Genomic DNA, 19,750 nt, shown 5'->3' on the forward strand with positions numbered 1-19,750 from the left:
CTTGTACCCTCTCTCCACCTGTGCTCAAGGACTGTTTGTCTCTGGCTAATTTGGTGACATGAAAGAAAAGGGTTGTGTGCAGGCTGCCCTCAGCTAGAGGATATTTATTTCAGAAGTGAGATTAGACATGCACTGCTAAAAGCTTGATGGGCTACTGTTGTCTTAAAAGTCATATTTGGAGGACTAACAAGGTTATTAATCGCGGTGTTTAGCTTTTCACCACCTAGATGTGGGGAAGCCAAGATCAAACTTGTTCAGTGCATGGCCAGGAAGGCATGGGTAAGGATATGGAGTCCTGCATGAGTAAATCTATGTTGGCATGTATAACATATGAGTAGTGGGCTGAGTGGATTGCCAATATCACCAGAAAACATCTGGGACCAATGAAGAGTCATGCTTCTTGCTCCTATCTGCTCCTTTGTGCTGGTTCTAAGTCTGGCACTGCGAAAGTCATTCAGAAACAGTATTTCCCTTCTCAACACAAACTGAAAAATCAGGAAATACATCTTGCTTGCTTAATTGGTCACAGTAGCTCATTCAGGGACCTAATGAATGTTGTACTTCTACTAGGAATGTCTAGGACTGTGCAGCTGGGAGCAACATGAGAGGGCAGTACCTGCCCTTTAGATGTTGGCAGGCTCTCAAATCTGTTGCCCTGGGATGCTTCACCCTCCTTGGCTTAGATTTAGTGAATTTAGTCCAGTAAGGACACTACAGGATCAGAAGAGCACTTTCATTTCAGCAGATGTCACAAAGCTTAAAAGGACAATTTAATAACAGATCTGCTGATGTGTTCTTTCACAGTAATGCGCTATGTTTATATAAAAATTACAGCTTCAACTGCCTTAGTCATCCTACTGCTATTGAGGTATTTTTGCAGGCATTTACTTAAATAGTTTACCTTATCACATATATAGCTAAATAATCCTCAAAGTGACTGAGCTACTTAATTTCTGGAAAAGGTATTGACATTCAGTTTGGAACTAATGTGACTGTGTAGGCTATAGGCATTTCAAAAAAAACAACTACTTCTGTATGTGGAGATGACCTCTATATAGGGTAGAGTGGCCCAAATTACTCTCCAAAGGAGAAAAATTGAAGCAGAACCACCCCCCTTCCTTCCTTCCCCCCCCCCCTCCCCAAAAATAAAGGATTTGGCACCTGTCCTTGACTGAGAGAGCAGCTACAGATGTTCTGAGCTATTGTTTTGTGGAGTGATGAAGGAAGCTAAAGACATGAATGAAACACATTGGCTGTGGATTTCAATGTATGAGGAATGGAAGAATTTCAATATCAGCATGGGCCTATGTCCAAAGCAGACTAATAAAACTGTCAGTGATGATGTAAAGAAAATTTGAATAAATACTAGTGTTCCCTAGCTAGAAAGGAGCTTAATATCTTCATAATATAGCAAAGATAACTACTTTATATCACCCAAGAAAAAAAATAAAATACATTTAACAGCTCCTTTCAAGAGTAGACAAATGAATTCCTGTGTTACAATGACAGGGGAAGTCCAATGTGTTTAAAATAAAGCTAATGTTGAATAATATTTTATGATTATGAGAGGATGATTGTTGTGGACTTCTTATTCTAACCACAAATAAAGGACTGATGGCTTAAAAAGGCATCAACTCCAGGAAAAAAAAATGAAGATTGTACATCTAGGGATGTCATTTCAGTAATGAGATGAAATGCAGTTATGTTGTATAACCAAGTGTGCATGAGTAGGAAAGAAATCAATGCTAGGCTTTTAAAAATGAAGCACAGAGAAGAAGGCAGTGTGCAGAAGAAACAAGGAAGGTGTTCTGGTATGTGCCAATCGTGAAACTAATGCCACTGAAATATTTGGTCTGGTTCTGTTTTTCATTGTTTGAAATGCACATTAAAACACTGGCTTTTTGGGGAAAAAAAAAGGTCAGATATTAGAAGCAAAGTAGTTGGATTCAATGATGTCATAAAAAAAGTGAAATAAAACAAGGAAACAAACAAACAAAAAAACCATAACAGAAACTTGCACAACTTTTAGCAATATTGAAATGTATTTCAAGTACTCTGTGTCAGACTGAGCTAATTCAGCTTCTTTTCCACCCTCTGTCCTCATTGCTGTTTATCAGACTTCAAGCCATACACTTCCTATTCCCTCCCCACCAGCTTTTCAGGGATAACTGCTGTTGCAGAGATGCTTCTGCATAGCTCAGAGCCAGGCAGAGTTGTTGTACAACTAGTGTTTACTCAAGCATCATATTTACCACTGGTGAAGGAAATTACTTCAGAAATGTGTGTATATGTATATGTATATATGTGTGTGTATATATATATATATATATTTAAAGACTGGAGAAAAATATGTGGTTTGATCTAAGTGAACATAATTCACTTTCTTGTTGATTGAAATGGTGGTCAAGGACAGACCATATTTTGCATCTCTCGAAGTAAAATAATTACGTGAGCGGGAAATACTGTTTGAGTCTAAGAATGATGTTCTGAAGAAATCAATTTTCTTTCAGAAAGAGCATCTCATGCATACAACCACTGATCCCTTTTCTAATCAGCATCTAACTATGCCTATTGCAATGTCACCAAAACATGATGGAAGGTAAAGTTTGGCTGGTTGCTCATACTCACCCAGATTTCACAAGATTCTGTTCTTATGGTGGCTCACACTATAAACTGCAGTCTGTGCTGGCGCATGTAGAAAGTATGTGATGAGATAAAAATAAAGTAAGAAGGAGTACTAAGATTTGCCTTAGTAAAGCCAGAGCTTTAAGTGAGTATTGGGAATAGCTGTTGTTCAAACACCCAGTGTTTTAAATGGGCCTCAAGTATGAGGAAGCTAACTGTCTAGCTAACTCTTATGATATGTTGTCTTGATGGCAAAGAAATGACTTGATGCAGTCCATAGAGGAACATCAGATTATAGCTCACTTCTCATGCCACAAATCAGTCCATCATTTCAACAAAACAGACTTCTGAAAGACTGGTTGGTTTATTTCTTTATGGCATTTTGTATCAGATTAAGAAATAGAATAATAGAACATTTTATTTGGTATTTATTTACCTTTTTTTTTCGCCCTCAATGTAACTGTCTTTAGTTTTAGCCATTATTTTTTTTTAAATTACTCAATAGATGCATCTTTTAGTTTCTTTTTTATTCCTGTTTTAAGTTCACATTTGTAAAAGTGAAATGAAGGTATTGGTGTCTGTATAATTTCTCAGTGTTCTTGAGGAGTACTCCTCTCTGCCACGTTGCAGAACTGAATAGTACAATAGAGACAGTATTTCAGTGTCTTCTGGGGCTACCTAAAGCCCCACTAAAAACCTAGGAGTGTTTTCCCTCTAAGCTCACTGCAATTTTAAAGTCTTGAGGGGTTTAAGCTACTTGAGATGCTGTCAGTTCTTGTCACATGTTGTTATGAAGCAGTGTGTTGCTCAGGAGCCAAGAACCAAGCAGTAACTGTGCTTGTGGTTGCAGTTTTGATGCGTGGGTAATAAATAGGTGCTGTCATTGTCATGGGTTGCACTAGGGATTTCTTAGAAGATTCTTACTGATATGTTTATTGTTGACTCTGTCTCTGAGAACAGGTTTATTTGTTGGATAACAGGTGGAATAAATACCAAATTTCAGTTTTTTTTGTATCTGTATGTTTAACATAAGTCTTGAGTTTGTGAACAATAAACATGACAATGTCAGAACATAATTTTTTATTTAGAAAGTTTTTTTCCTTTTAATAACACATTTGACTTTTTAATATAACTTTTTAACATTCAGTAAACTTTAGTGAAGGTGATTGAATAGTATTGCAGATAGCAAAGACAAGTTCTCATGAATTGTTCCATGTCTCTGTCATCACTGTCATCTATATCTTTATTTTTCAATCATTCAATTTTTATACAAATACAATTTCTTCTTTGTATTTACACAAATTTTTGAATTTATTCAGAACATTCTGATCTTATCTTCCTTGATAGTTTCAAAATGAGTCAATGAGGATCTACATATTTTTCTCTAGTCAGTAGATACATATGGAATATGGCTCTCCTGTTGAATAATGACAGTGTAGGTGATATTACAGGAAGCAAGGATGACGCAGCAAACCAGTTGCACAAAGAATCCAGAAACATCCATGAGCTGGTATAATATATTGTCAATAATGGTAGTCTTGGATAACAGTCATCATGGATGATAGCATTAATTCCTTCTGGATGATATCTAGAAATAGCACTCCAGTACTGTGTTGTAGTAGGCATCTTGCGGGGGCACGGGATGTACGGGACAGGCCTCTCCCTAAGCATAGAGAGACAGTGCTATCGTGCTGACCTTGATGCAGAGAAAACAGGAGAAGAAGGATGAGAAAAGAATGTGGAAACGGCCAAATAAGGCAATATGTTATCTGGTATGAACCAATCAGAGTGGGACATGACAGCACGGTTTTGTAGGTAAAAATGTAATATAAGCTGTGTTTAGTAGTGAATAAATGCCATTTTACCGCTCATCATATTGGTGTCACCTCGGTATATGGCCAAGCTGCAGGCTCCCCAAAGCAACAAACATCACGGTTGCCTGTGAAAGGCAACAGTAGTGTACAATTTACAATGCCATAATATTGTAACAAAAGAATAAGCAGAGATAAAGTAAAAGGCAGGAAACTTAATCAAAAAATAATTTTTCCACACAGTAAAAAATTTGACTATAGAATCCTCTGTCACAGGCTACAGAACCAAGAATTTAGCGAGTGTAAGACTGGGCTGACCATAGATATCTGCAATAAGTGATACTTGCACAGCACATTTTACAAGGCTTTTCTTTAATATTTTGTACTGTTGCATACTTCAATCAAGTAGACAATTGTATTTTGATTATGTTCAAACAAATCCAGGGATATTAAATACTACTCCAAACTAAGGGAGATCTGGATGAAGGCTGCTGAAATGCACACACAAACTGCCAGCTAATATTTTACATTGCCTCCCTGAGCTGTGTTGAAAGCCTCTGGATAAATCTTATTTTTGGCCAGACTTCAGTAGAAGCAGTTCCTATGCCCTTCTGTAGCTGTTAAGAGAATCTATATCACCAACATTCATTTGTCTTGCTCTCTTTCTGTCATAGACTGAGCTTTTTGGCTTTTAATTCATAGTACAAGGTAGATTATACTTACTGAAGGATGTCTTCTTGTATTTACCAAAGGGGAATGGTGTTCTGTGGTTTGCAGGGAACATGGGATGCATGTTATGTAGATCCAAGAGCACCACACATCTAGGTTTAGTTCCTTGCAGGGGACTGAACAATCTTTCTGCTATTAAAATTCCAATTGAGTTCATATGAGTAGGATGACACAATCACTTTGTGTAAGATCAGATTTTATACCAAGCTAAAAACAGGTTTTTTCTGCATTCTTCTTTAAACTGAAGATGATTGTGCTTTGAATCCTTAGTGACTGGAAGTAGTTATCTAAAAAGGGACCTGCACAGATTGTAGCCTCTGATGCTTATCATTTGGTTTCTTTTATCCTGATGCCTGCTAAAAGAAAAAAAAAATGGAGATTTTAATAACCATCCAAATTTGAGGTTGAATAAAACACCAGTCTACAGTGACCACACTCAGCAATCCACTGCAAGTTTAAAATATTAAAAATATTTCTTAAATGAATGAAAACTTGTTCTTTCATTTCATGATCCATCACAAAAAAAGCCAAAGTAAGGACAAAAATTTAAGAGACATTTTATCAGAAAGGTGGGGTGAAGGATGGGAGTAAATTGCTAGGGATATGTGAGGAGGCTTTAGCATTTCATGAGCATTGACTATTATTTTGAAGTGTATCAACATGTAGCATAATGAAGGGTATTACATTATGTCTTACATACATTACATTTATAGAGTACTTGGACATGAAATTTGGTATAGTACAAAATGCTTTTAGTATCCATAGTCGTTGATATAAATAAATTATAGAGCCTTTTGGAGATCCATATGATCTATATGATGAATGAAATGTAGAACCTTTTTTTGGCATGATGTTTGATAACTCTTGGGTATCCTAGATAAAAACAGTCATCAGTTAATGGCTCAATTTTAGACCTTGAACAGTGAGTGATAACAATGGTCAACTTTATAAATGCATTTGAAATTCGTAAAGGAAAGCTTTAAGATGTTAATGAATTTCTTCAGTCTGGGTTGAATCTGCTGTCCTCAGTGTTTAACCTTTGCTTGGGTAATTTTAGTAGTGAATGGAAAACAATTGCAATGCTAATTAAACTATATTTTTTTAAGATTTATAAAACATTTAAGTCATTTATTTATTTTATTTAGGGTCAAGTTGTTTTCAGGAATGGAGAGAGGATGGGAACCATCAAATTTACGCAGTTCCAAGGTAGGTTACAAACAATTGTATTCTCATTACAATTATGTATGCAGTTTCAGACTTAGGTATCGATTGCATTTATTGTAGAACAATTTAAATATGTACAATTATTTTTAAAGTAAACTGCTTTGAAGATGTGTCAACGTAGTTAGTAAATATGAGTTCTTTATGCTGTATTTTGAACCCTTAGTGATCTGGGATATTTCCAAGTACTTTCCCAGAAGAAAATCCACACACATACAGAAACTATTGATCTATAACAGCCAGATGCTGGAAAAACTGTACTGATCCACTGAGCGCCTAGTCATTAATGCAGTTGTTTTTGGAAACTGAATCTAAAGAGGCTTTTTTTTTTTGCTATTAGAGAAGTTTATTTAGAGAGGTTTTTTGCTATTAAGCTCTTTCAAGTTAGCATTTGTGCTCTCTAAAGGCTTGCTTTTGAAATTTAGCAACTGGTTGCCAGAAGTTGTTTCAGGAGGCGTTCCTTCAGCAAGTAAAGGACAGAAACCACCAGCGCCATCCTTTTAAGGCAACACACCAAGCCTCCAGTGTCTCGTCAGCCTGAGCTGCTCTGTAGGGAGCAGTCTCAGCAGTAGACACCCCAAATGCAGACCCTTGCTGCAGACACCAGCAGTTGTCAAAAGTTGTTTGCAGCTGGGATGAGGTGCTTGCTTCATCAAGTTTTCAGTCAAAATAGTGATTCACAGAAGATATATCATAGTTGTTTATACAGTTCATAGAATGCAATTAATGTTTTTGTTCCTGGTCTGATCTAGATGAAACTGGAGAAGAGTGTATTTGTGTGGTCTTGTGAGAGCAGGAGTGAAAGGGGGCTGGCAAATTGCTTTCAGTGCACAAGAGGCGTGAACTCTTGTTCACTCACTTTAAACGTAATTCTGCTGACCAAATTGCAAAGGCTCATCCTTTGAGTAGAAATTGTCTGCTGTTTGGGCATTATTATTAATGAACAGCAATGCACTTGAGGGGATTTGTTACTCATTCTAATTTACAGCAGCAATCTTACGGATTGCTTTTGTCTTCACATCTACAATTGATGCTATTAACTCATGTTCCCTGAAGCATTTCTATCCACTAAAATTTTGCAGACCTCATCTCATGATAATATAAACTAGAAATTATTGCTCAACACTAACAATAAATATTTATTGCTTCCTCTTCCCCCACTTCCTCCCATTATTTCATAGTAGTAGTGTTTACAGCAACATGAAAGAATCATGAGTAAATATTGAAAGGAGATTTTAGAAGAGGCGTTTACTCCTCAGAAGTCTGAAGGAGGCCCTGTGCATCCTGCCTAAGGCAGCTGCACTCCGCTAGTGCATTTGAGAGGGAGGAAGTTTGGCAGCTTCCCTCTGTGTATTAATGATGTGATGTGCTTGTCTCACCTTCCCATGATTCCACCTTTGGAAGTAACCTGCAGGAGCAATTGAAGTCCTGGATAGCTAATTTTAAACAGATTTTTATTACCATCCTTTTGAATGTGAGTTTATAGTGTTTCAGTCTTGCAAGAGCTGCCATTTAATACCAATGGTTTTACAACCGGTTGAAATACTGTTTGGTCAATAAGAACAGAGGAGACAGCTGCCCATTTTATACTTCCTTGCTGTTACATAATGGCTGTTTCAGAACTGATTCAGTCCCATACCCAGGATTTTGATCGTCAACCAAATGTTTCCCATCAACCCACAGGAAAAAGCCTGTTTGTTTTCATTATAAGCCACCCATCCTATGGAGAAGTTCAGGAGAAGGACTAGATTATTTCTCATGCAAGCTCTAGTCCAAAGACGCATCTGAACTCTGTCTTTTGCTCTCACTAATTCTGGAAAAGACTATGCCAGAAAATGTAAGAAATTGAAGTGAGGATCAGTAGTTGAAAGTAATCTTTTTATTTTTTAAATGTAAACTGTATTCCAGCTGTTAAAAGACTTTTTTCTTCTTTCATGATTACTATGACACTGCTGTAAAAAAAAAAAAAAAAAAAAAAAAAAAAATTATCTTTAAAACATTGGTTAGAAAGCTTTCCAAAACATTCACATTAACTTTTCATAAATCATGGGCTAATGGGGAAGTTCCAAATAGTGGAAATAAGCTAATTAAGTCCAATACTTAAATTGGTAAATGTGCTTTTCCCTTGTAATTATAGCTGTTAGGTGCTATCAGGCTTGAGACAGATATGTATCTCAGTCATTAATGTTTTTTATGAACTGTGATACAAATCATTGTGTTTTCTAGGAAAAAAAAAAGACTGCATCAATAATGTATTACAATTTCTTTTAATGAAATTCATGGTAATTATGAGCATCACATATATTAAGTGCATTAGTAGCTTATTACCCTAACATAGATGGAAATCATCAGTATTAGTGTTCTGTACCTCAGCAGTCATTTCTTCATCTACAGGAGTTTATAGTTTTATGAATGTTTTGAATGAAAGGATGCAAATATCACCAATAAATCATTGTAGAGAAGGAAAATGGGTGAATAGGTGATCATATATGAGAAGTAAGACTTCTTGCCCAAAAACATTGTTCCTCATTTGCCAGGTCAGAAGAACAGCTCTCAGTTTATGTTGGACTCAAGGGTTTCATTTTCAGTTTTCTACAGTATAAGACAGACGATGCCTGACAATTCTGACAAGAACTGAAAAGGCAGAATGGTACAAAAATGAGAAAGTGGGCAGTGAGCAACACACTTTTCACAGATTCAAAGAGCAGTGCCCAAAGTGAATCTACTTGGATGTTTTACTGGAAAAGGAAAGCCCTTCAAGTTGCAAACTGCTTAACAAGCTATTGAAAAGGGAAAGTTATCCAGGTCTCCTTATCGCAAAATCTTTGCTGGGAACCTTTGTGCTAGTGAGATTGATTATTTGCAAACATTTTGGATACGGAAAAGCAGACAATGATGCAAGGAATACTAGCGCATGATAGCTCAGAGTGTAACTGCAGTATGTATGACACACTGTGATAGGATTTCGAATCACTGCCTTAATTTTTAAGGTAGATGTAGCTTTTCCCAAATTCACACTAGACGTTGCAAGCAGTCAAACAGATTGCGCCAAGGATAGTTGGGACCAAACTACTTACTAATGCATAGATTGTGACTGTCACCCAGAAATGTTATATTATGCTGCAGAGGACAGAAAACACATGTAACTGCATTTTATTCTCCTACCATACTGGCAAATAAAGAGCAGTCTGCCAGTCTAGCTCAAATATCCAAGTAGTGTTTGAAGTTGGCATCTTTCCGAATGAAGAGGTTCTGTCCACTGATGCCAGTAAAGCAATATTCTCATTGTCAAACATGAAGCTGAAGTAGATGGCCAAAATCTTTTGGCTAGTGCAAGCAGAAAGAGAATCCTGGCAACTGTTGCTGTGTACAGATCATGGAAACCTAGAAGACTTTGGTACTAGCATAGACTGAAAAGGAAAAGTAAAGCTGAATTGTTAACAAATAGAATTGAAATGTGCATAGATTACGCCTATGTAGTTTCCTTCGATCATTTTAAATTCTGTCTGGCAGATTTGGACAACTTGTGGTTCTTGCTTAAATAAAGATTAATATAAATAATGTGATTGACTGCCTTTCAGTATTTTTTACATTTATCTGTTCTCCTGTATATTTCCTTCAGAACTAGTCTGTGGATTTTCTTTCTGTGAATAATGCTGAAAGAATATAATTCAGCAGATACCAAATATTTAGTTACAACATTGAAAAAGCAGATTTGAATTATCATGTCAAATATCCAGAATCAGGGGGATTAAAATTTCTCTGCCTCAGGAGCATACCACCAAAGTGAAAGTAAAATCTCCTTATGATTTTTTTTTTTCCAGATTTTATGTGTGCCTTTGAATAGTCAGGTATAAACTTTGGGGAAAAGTAAATAGAGATGGTATTCCATTTGCTTAACAGAATATGAATATACTGTGTGTGTATGAATGTGAAATACAAATACTTGCTGATTTCATGTAACAAACAATAAGGGTGTATAATATTTTTTTCTGTTTTTCCTGGTCAGTAAATGTAGTTGGATTCTTCTGGAGTTGATAACTCTTGTCACTGATGATGCCAGCACATAAAGTTTGTTCAGTTGTAGGCTGGAGGTGGTAAAGTTATAGTGTTCGATAGGAATGAGCTTTTGACCAAAATTTCCCTTAGAGACCTAGTTCCAGGATGGTAGGCAATATTATCATAGTGCTAGATCACTGTGTGAGTTAAAACTACCACAGATAAATGAGATAAACAAGAAACACTTTAAAAAGATACAATAAAGATGGGTTTGTTCACTGTGCAGGTGATCAATGGCAGTTGTGAATCATATGCTGCAGACGTTGATACTAAACCTTGTACAGGAGCATTATTAATCCAGAGGTCCACATAAAGGGAGTGAAAAAACTAAGTTGCATTTCAGATTTACTAGTCCTTTTTTTTGTGATTTAATCATGGTCCTGTTTTGTTCTGTCATTTTATGTGCTAGTTTAATTCCAAGTCGTAGCTGGTCATACAGGCACGGTATTGGCCCCTAGTTCTCTAAGATGACATTTTGTATGTTCTGTAAAAACAGTTTTCATACATCATTGCTGGAATCTGGTAGAGAAAATAATGAAGAATAATTTTGTAAATGTGATAATAGAAAATGAGCATATGTACTTAATAGATTTAGGAGGAGATTTTATTTTTTTTACAATTTTGTTTCTAAATGTCTGATCTTAAGTAACACTGCAACAGCACAGTGTCATTTTATGACTTGAATCACGTTACTTAAGAACTGGTTACCTAGTGTCAGCCAAGGGGTTGTGATCAATGGTTCTATGCCAGGGTGGAGACTGGTCACGAGCGGTGTCCCTCAGGGGTCAGTCTTGGGACTGGTGTTCTTCAACATCTTCATCAGTGACAGATGGTGGCATCAAGTGCGCCCTCAGCAAGCTTGCAGATGACATCAAGCTGAGCAGTTCAGTTGATATTATAGAGAAGGGAAGCCATCCAGAGGGACCTGGACAGGCTGGAGAAGTGGGCCCACATGAACATGAACCATGAGGTTCAACAAGGCCAAGTGCAAGGTGTTGCACTTGGGCTGGGGCAATCCCATGTGTTTATGCAGAATGGGGGAAGAACTTCTTGAGAGCAGCCCTGTGGAGAAGGACTTGGGGGTCATGGTAGAGGGGAAGCTGGACATGAGCCAGCAGTGTGCACTTGCAGCCCAGAAGGCCAACAGTATCCTGGTCTGAAGTAAAACAGGGGTGGCCAGCTGGGAGATGGAGGTGATTGTTTGCCTCTACTTGACTCTTGTGAGGCCCCATCTGGAGTATTGCATCCAGGCCTGGGGCCCCCAGCACAAGAAAGGTGTGGAACTCTTAGAGCGGGTCCAGAGGAGGGCCACTAAATGATCAGAAGGCTGGAGCACCTCTCCTATGAAGACAGGTTGTGGGAACTGGGTTTGTTTAGCTTGGAGAAGACTCCATGGAAACCTCATTGTGGCCTTCCAGTACTTGAAGGGAGCATATAAACAGGAGGGTGAACAGCTGTTTGTGAGGGTGGCTAGTGACAGGACAAGGGGGAACGGTCTTAAACCAAGACTGGGGAGGTTTAGGTTAGATATCAGGAGGAAGTTTTTCACTCAGAGGGTGGTGACGCACTGAAACAGGTTGCCCAAGGAGGTTGTGGATGCCCCATCCCTGGAGGCATTCAAGGCCAGGCTGGATGTGGTTCTGGGCAGCCTGGTCTAGTAGTTGGCGACCTTGCCCATGGTAGGGGAGTTGAAACTAGATCATTGTGGTCATTTTCAACCCAGGTCATTCTACGATACTTCCCCAATAAGCATCTGTGCTTATTTTCAGTGAATTTTGCTTACTTGTTTGAACAGAAACTTATCTCTCCCATTCTAAAAGAAACAAAGATAGTAGTTCAGGAAGTAGCAGCTTTCAATTTCTTTACACCCAATGGCAATATAGACCCTTTGTCATCACTGTTAGCTGACAGAGTAAGCTTATATTTCAGAATTCCCCCTTGAAGACTCTGGGAGTCAAATAATCACAGATACTTTTGGATTTAGAAAAAAACATCCAAAAAAATCCTACTGTGGACTCTAATTTCTCCTTGCTCCTTGGGAGGAAGGGGCTGAGTCATATTTATTTTTCTCTCTGAGTTATTGTCTAAAAAACTGAGATGCAAGGGAGAACATGAGTATGAGCTGTTGAGAAAAATGCTTTCTTGTATTTGTTGTCTTCATCTGGAGTGCATGTATATCTTCTTCCTTAAATGATCATGGAGTGAAGTGGATGAATGTGTAAAGATCTGATTTTACCACAGATGATTTCATACGCAGAGATTTAAACTACTTCCAGAATCAAAAAATGCATCAAATTAATGTATATGTTGTAAATAAACTGCTCAAGCAAAGGAGTTGGGAACTGTGATTTAGAACTATATGATACTGTATATGATCCCTGACTACTAACACAAAGCTGTCTGTTACCTCTGTCTCTTCAGCATAATCCTCCTCACTTTCTCTAATGCCCATGCAGTAGACATGCTTTTCCTCCTTGAGCTGCTTTCTGCACATCCAGTTCAGGAACTTGTTTGGCCTTGAAGGACTTGATTCAATCTTTGCTGGTTAATCTCTTGTGTAGGAACATATATATGTAATAAACAATTTCCTTGTATTGTACCAGGGTTGAATCTTTTCTGGTGTTAGTAGGTAGACTCAGAAGGCTCCACTGACATAAGAAGCACTGTAACAGCCTTCCTGTCCATGGCTGGAGCACTGGGAATCACGGTTAGGGCTATATGTAAGGGCTAGTTTGAAGGAGGAGAAAGAGAATAATACCCTCCAGAAGGTGATCCCCTGGAAGTGATACTACACAGCTGTACATGACCATCTACGATGAGTTGCCTGGATAGCTTATCCCTGGGAAATATGTATTCTTGTCTACCATAAAGGTAGACAATGGTGGATCCTGGCTTAAAATCCTATTTTAAAGTATATTATAACTCCAGAATTGGTAATGCAGATCCCCTGCTCTTGGCACTTAAAAAGGTTGGATAATATCTTAAACCTGTTAAGATGAATAGCTTCACATTCTGCCTTGAACTATGTTAGAAGAGAAAGCTGAGAGCACCAATGGAAGCAGATTCCTGAGTGGTTTCCATTTGTACTCCTTGTCCTGAATATAGGGAAAAACAAGATGTCTGGTGTACATAGGTACTCAAACTCAAATCAAATGATCAATTTCACATTTTTAGAAGGATGCTTCAGGAATCCACTCAAGAAGTAGAGTGAATTGTGAGGATGTGGAATTCGAACAAGTTTTCAAATACAAAGCATGTGCTTCTTGCATTTAGAAGGAGAAAATAAGCAGAGGCTTCCCATTCTAAGCAATAGGAACTAAACCTTTCACTCTGAACCTTCAAAAGGTCAGTGCAGAAAGTTTTATGATGTGATTTTAACCTAACTTTGTTAATGTGACATTTGGAGCATGGTTGTGGTGGTGTGATGTGACAGCAGGCAAATGCTGTGTTGTGTTAGTAAACTGTAGAAGTCCTGATAAAAAGGCGGAAGTTCACACTTTTAGTCTATGCTTCCCCTCAAAAGGGAGAGACTATGAAAGACCCCCAAGGAATGAATCAAAAAGGTCAGTAAATATTTAAGGGGTTTTTTGAATTCAGAGAAGAAAGCACAATTTTTGAAAAATCATTTGTGACTTTTCACACCTTTAAAAAGTTAAGTTGGATTTAGGTTTGCAATTGTATACTGAAGCTATAGATCACCAAAAGCTGTTTAACTGCTCATATCTGAGTTTGATAAATTCAGCTGACATTCTAAGCGATAACCTGCAGCCAAACGGTAGATTGTTTTCCTGTGTGTTACAGGTTCAATTTTTAGCACTGTGTGCCTATTTTAATCACTGAAAGCCTCCCAAGACTATTGCAGCTTTAGGCCAGTTGATGATATACTGTGAGGGCTAAAATTACTGGTGCAGGTAACTTAGACTGTGGGCTGGCTGTGAAATCAGTGGGGTTTGTGGAAATGTGTGGTCTGGGAAAGAAATCCCAGATTGCAGTTACAAATGTGTACATGTGTACCCTATGGATATAGAGTGCTTTGCTGATGCCTTGGATCAAAGAATCATTGAATCATAAAATCACAGAACGGCTTGGGTTGGAAGGGCCCTCAAAGCCCACCCAGCCCCACCCCATGCTGGGGGCAGGGCTGCCCCTCACTAGCTCAGCTGCCAAGGGCACCATCCAACCTGGCCTTGAGCCCCTCCAGGGGTGGGGCACCACAGCTTCTCTGAGTAGCTGTGCCAGCGCCTCACCACTCTCTCAGTAAAGATTTTTTTTCCTAATGTCTCACCTGAATTTCTTCTCTTTCAGATTAAAATTGTTCCCCTTTGTCCTATCACTGTCACACTGTGCAAAAAATTGGTCCCCCTCCTGCTTGTAAGCTCCCTTCATATACTGGATCAGCAGATTAGAAGAATATTCCATCCCTCCTCTGGGCTTAAATTAGACTTTTGCTCTCGTTTTCCCTTCTTGATTCATATTTTAGTATTATTGGTAACCAAAGTATTTTTTTACCTGTCTCAAATCTATCCACATGTATGAAAGTGTCTGACTAAATATAAGAGATATCCAAGATAAAATTTGAAGGGGAAAGCCAACTGAGTCAAAACTTAAATTTCTAAATCAGCTAGGTATTTTGAAAATGTCTTCAAAAGGGATTCTCACTCAGTGAAGTTAATCCTAATGCTAATTGTTTTGTAAAATAAGACAGGAGCAAAAAAGTGTCTCCCTCAGCTTTGTGATTGAAGACTGTAGCACCTAAGCAGTTCTCTGAGCTGTTCTCACCTTAGGCATTTGCTGTGGCCATAAAAGGAGATTATTTTGATAGAATAATGGGAATGTTTTGGGTTTTTTTGCTCTTTTACTAAATTAAAAAAGAAGATTAGTCTAGGTGGGAGCAATGTGAAGTTCCCCAGGTCTGCCTAGTTAAATTTTGCGTTGATACATTCTTAATGTGAGATCCTTAAAGGAATAAAAATTTATCTTCGGTGATCTGTCAGGTTCAATTTATTTGTGGTAAAAATATATTTGACCTGGGGCTCTCTGATTTAGCAAAATCTTGGCTGCTTTGCATGGACAGAGAAGAAAGGGAAAAAAAGTTCAAACCTCTTTTTGCTGCCCACAGACATACCTATACAAAGCTGTTAAAGCTGTATTCCTGGTAGGAAATCATATTCCACAAGGGGCATGGGCAGAGGTATTGGAAGGATAACTTCAGCTTTCACAATCCACGTGTTCTTCCTTGTACCAGGAAGCAGATATTTGCAGAAAGGTATGCTGCCCCTTTCCACCAGCTTCTGCCACCTATGTGCTCTTGGCATGTGTTAAAATTATGCTGTTTGAGCTGCTGAATGTGCAGTGCTTTTTCTGAGCTCCAGATTACTGTGAATTGCTGATCCAAAGAATGGAGAGAGCTGATTTCTTGAGCCCTAGAAGTACCTCTTGCTTCTTGCTTTTTACTCACTGGTGTGAAGACTAAGAGAACAGGTGCCAAAGTGGCTCGGCAGCATCCTTTATTGCAGTGTAATTAATTTCATGACTATCTGTGATTTACACTCATTCAGGCAGTATTCATTCCAGGTGGCATTTATTCTCATCTTTTGTAATGAATTTAGGATGGAATATTATAAAATGCTTTATTTAAGACTAGATATGTTCCCTTTATTTGCTTTCCTTTCATCTTCTTGGCTTTGCAACCAGTATTAAAAACAAGCAAAAAAGAGAGAAAGGGGAGTCAGAGAGAGAAAAGTGACATTTGCGTGCCATAAACTAAAAAACTAAGCACTTGGAAGTCAACGTTTACAGGATTAAAGGTTAAATCTCACAAAAAAAAAAATGTTTCCCTTCCATTCTTAAAAGTTTAAGGTAAATAATGCTGAAAATCTCTGGTGGTTTAAAAGTTACAATTAGCCAATGTAATTTCATTCAGGATCCAGATGAGAAGACTGGAATATTCAGTGCTGATAGAGACCCAGTTTTAACTAACTAGATGAAAGATTAGGTCATGAGAGTGGCTTTGAGTCACCTTGTATTAAGAAAGTGAACTTCTGTTCCTGAGCTACATTGCCCAGGATGGAGACAGAAATGCAGAGCTGAAATGTTACACCATTTCAGTCAAATGGTTTGCCATGTAGCATTCACAAGTAGTTTCCTGACCAATATAAATACAGGAAGGCTGAACAGAATTGGTGGTGTAGAAATACAAACTACAAATTTGTCAGAGAGGAAACTCAAGAGTATTCTTTCATATTCAATTTCGTTGTTATCCTCCCACAGCAGACCCCTGTGGGGCTGCAAGAATACCAGGCCTTATAAACCAGGTTCAACTCTGCCTTTAATAAAAAATATTAATTTAGCACAAACTCTGCAATTGGCTGAATTTGTGTTAGAGTAGCAATGTACATATACTGTTGTCCCAAACAACATACAGCATGTTATCTGTCATCCTTATGCATGTGTTTTTCAGTCTCTGTAGAAGGCCAGTAGCAATGATGGTCACTGAAAAACTGTAAAACTCCTTCCTGCTTTGATGAGAATGTTTTCCCATGTGTTCCCCTTTCTCAGATGATACAAGCATGCTGGGAATTACCCATATCTGACACTTACAGACTGTTCAAGAAATTGCCACTGGTTGCCTAAACAAAAAGAAGTGGGTACCCCATAGAGGTCTAAAATAAGAGGAAAGATTCCCTCTCTGTAGATTTCTCTTCCTGTATGGCAGTTTAGCAGCCATTCTCAAGGATAGAATTTTTACTTCTAGTCCATAATAATGAGCCTAGATAAAGGAATAAGAATATTTAGATTAAATGTCAGTAAAATAATTGGGTAACAATATGTGGTAGTCAGGTGTGGATGGACGGCTGACCCAGGGAGGTCATGTTTATCTCCCCCTGGGTCACTGCGAGCGAAACAGCTGCTATGGATCACTGTCTCACACAGAACAACAATGGGAGTAGACGAAAGGAATGTGGAGATGCGATAGAGACCGCTGTTCCAGGTGCTGTGAGGCAAGCTGCAAGCAACTGCAAGTTATGAGAGCAATGCCTTGTTGTTCTTAGCATGTTATTTGTATACTGCTCTATATAAATGGCTGTGTGCAGTCATTAAATGGGTTGGCTACTAGTAACCATATTGGGTGTGTGGCCTCGTCCATGCCATGCCTCAGCTGAATATTGCTCTCCAGGGGACTCTGAACAGTCGCTTGGCGACAGTCAGGAAGTACAACAAGCTACCAGTAAAGTTATTTCCCCTACACTGCTTGTTTTCAGAGCAAGCTAGCCTTCTGTCTACCAAATATGATCTCAGATTATTAATCCTGTTGGGGTGGCCAAGAACAAACAAAGTTGAACAATAGATGTTTTCTCTTTTCATCTGGAGTGATTCTGAAATTGTGCTGTTGTGTGGAAATCAATAGCTGATCTGCTGGATGGATAAATCCCAATCAACAGATAAACTATAAATGGAGCTACATCACATGGAATTGGGTCAAATTGCATTGGAAGTGGGTCAAGCCTTTAGGAATCCTACTGTTGATTTTAATGAGTGCACAAGGTTTTAAGACCAGCTTACTGGTTTTAATCAGCAATAGCTTATAGTATGATGAATTACTGCTGTATGTATAAATACTTTAATTAAGCAGTGCTTTGTGAAGACAGTCTGGTTGTACTGTTATAAACTCTGAGCCTGACCCTGCAAAGCTCTGAGTAGGTCCTGAAGTGCTACACTGATCAGGCATTCAGGACTGACTTCCAGCACCTCAAACAATCAACCCTATAATCTGACAGATAATGCGAGAGACCTAATTTTGCATGTCTTAAATATTCATCTGAGGCTATTTCTATCTTTAATTTTTAAGATATTGTTTTACAGCCTACTTTGATCTCATTGTATGCAGCCAAAACCCTGAACTATTTTTAGTAGTAACTATCCAATTATAGAAAATATGCTCTTGAGGCATATGAAATGCAAATCCTTATTTCCTCGAAGAAATACTAAGATATTCCAAGCATGTCAAAGCCTGCTGCATTGCATGCTCCCTGAGATACAAATAAAAAAATATGTATAGAGTTTAGTGTTTGCAGAGGTGCCTGCACGGTACATCCAGTGAATCACAACTCAGTTTCAAATTCGTTTTTGTTTTTTTTTTCCCAAGTTGTCTGTACTTACCAGCAAAGAAGATATTCTAAGTTTGGACCAAAAAAAAAAAAAAAAAACAAACCAAAAAAACAAACAAAAAACCCACAATTGTTTTATTCAATAACTGAATATTATGGAGTCCACTGAAAAATACTTGAATTGTTTTATCCTTTATTTGGGTTTTAGAATGTAGATCCTCAGGGCCATTTCTCAGATGCTTGCCTGATCCTAAATTCATAGTGTGTCCGTATTTATACCTGGAGCTTTTCTGCTCTGTGTAAATAACTAAATAATTCATTTACCACAAAGGAAGCACAAAATGACAGTCCAGAAGCTGGAGTATTCATCTACAGTGGGTGAAAGGTGTACTCAGATCTCTCACCTGCATTGTTCTGGAAGACTGAAATGCTTTTTGTTGTATCTTGGAGGAGTGATACTGTGACATTCAGCTCAGGGCTGAATGGGGATGGCAACAATTCCTCTTACTTGTCACCAAAAAGTACTGGGTAGGCTCTAAGCTGTATTTGCACAGTTGATTATGCCCATGCTTGTGTCTGACTTTGGTACACAGTTTTTTGATGAGCCACATTGCATTTCTTGGTTAACAAAACAAGAAAAAGAAGTGGAAATACCTTAACTTGAATTTCAGCGGTCATTGGCCTTTTAGGTGCTTCACTACCAGGAGAAGATAAGCAACTAAACTAGTTAAAGTAGTAGGAAATTTCAAGAAATAGCTTAAGTCTAAACTTTGTGTAACAGCACTCATCTTTGGCTAAACTCATTTTCTCTTGTTTGTATGCTCAGGTCAATTGATATAGATTTAACAGACAGTGTGTTTGCGTGGTTTGGTTTGTTTTGTTTTGCTTTGCAAGCAATTGTTATTTTCTGATTTTTTTACAAATGTTTCTTCCAAATATTTGTTCTTCAACTCTTTTCAAAGGTACACTACTATGCATGGTAAATTAGTGTGTAAGAAGGAAATAATGTACTAGATCTATGATTATTTTCTCTCATTTTCTTTTGAAAGATGATTATCACAGAAGGTGACCATCTCACCTCTGATACCTATCAAGTCAAATACCTTACCCAATAGGAGAAAAAAATCAATTTTAAAGAATGAAAGTTAAGTCTTTTAGTGAAAAAAAAAGTAAAAAAAAATAAGATTTAAAATAATC

At 37.9% G+C, this 19,750-nt stretch overlaps 1 protein-coding gene across 1 annotated transcript in view; it reads left to right on the forward strand.

Annotated features, from left to right (window-relative positions):
* GABBR2 (gamma-aminobutyric acid type B receptor subunit 2) overlaps nucleotides 1-19,750 on the forward strand; it is a 463,337-nt gene that overhangs the window by 264,036 nt on the left and 179,551 nt on the right. The window contains exon 8 of the mRNA XM_015282399.4: nucleotides 6,311-6,371. Coding sequence (XP_015137885.1) covers nucleotides 6,311-6,371 — 61 coding nt within the window. The remainder of the gene's footprint in view (nucleotides 1-6,310; nucleotides 6,372-19,750) is intronic.

Source organism: Gallus gallus, chromosome 2, assembly GCF_016699485.2.
Source record: "Gallus gallus isolate bGalGal1 chromosome 2, bGalGal1.mat.broiler.GRCg7b, whole genome shotgun sequence".
Taxonomy (NCBI): Eukaryota; Metazoa; Chordata; class Aves; order Galliformes; family Phasianidae; genus Gallus; species Gallus gallus.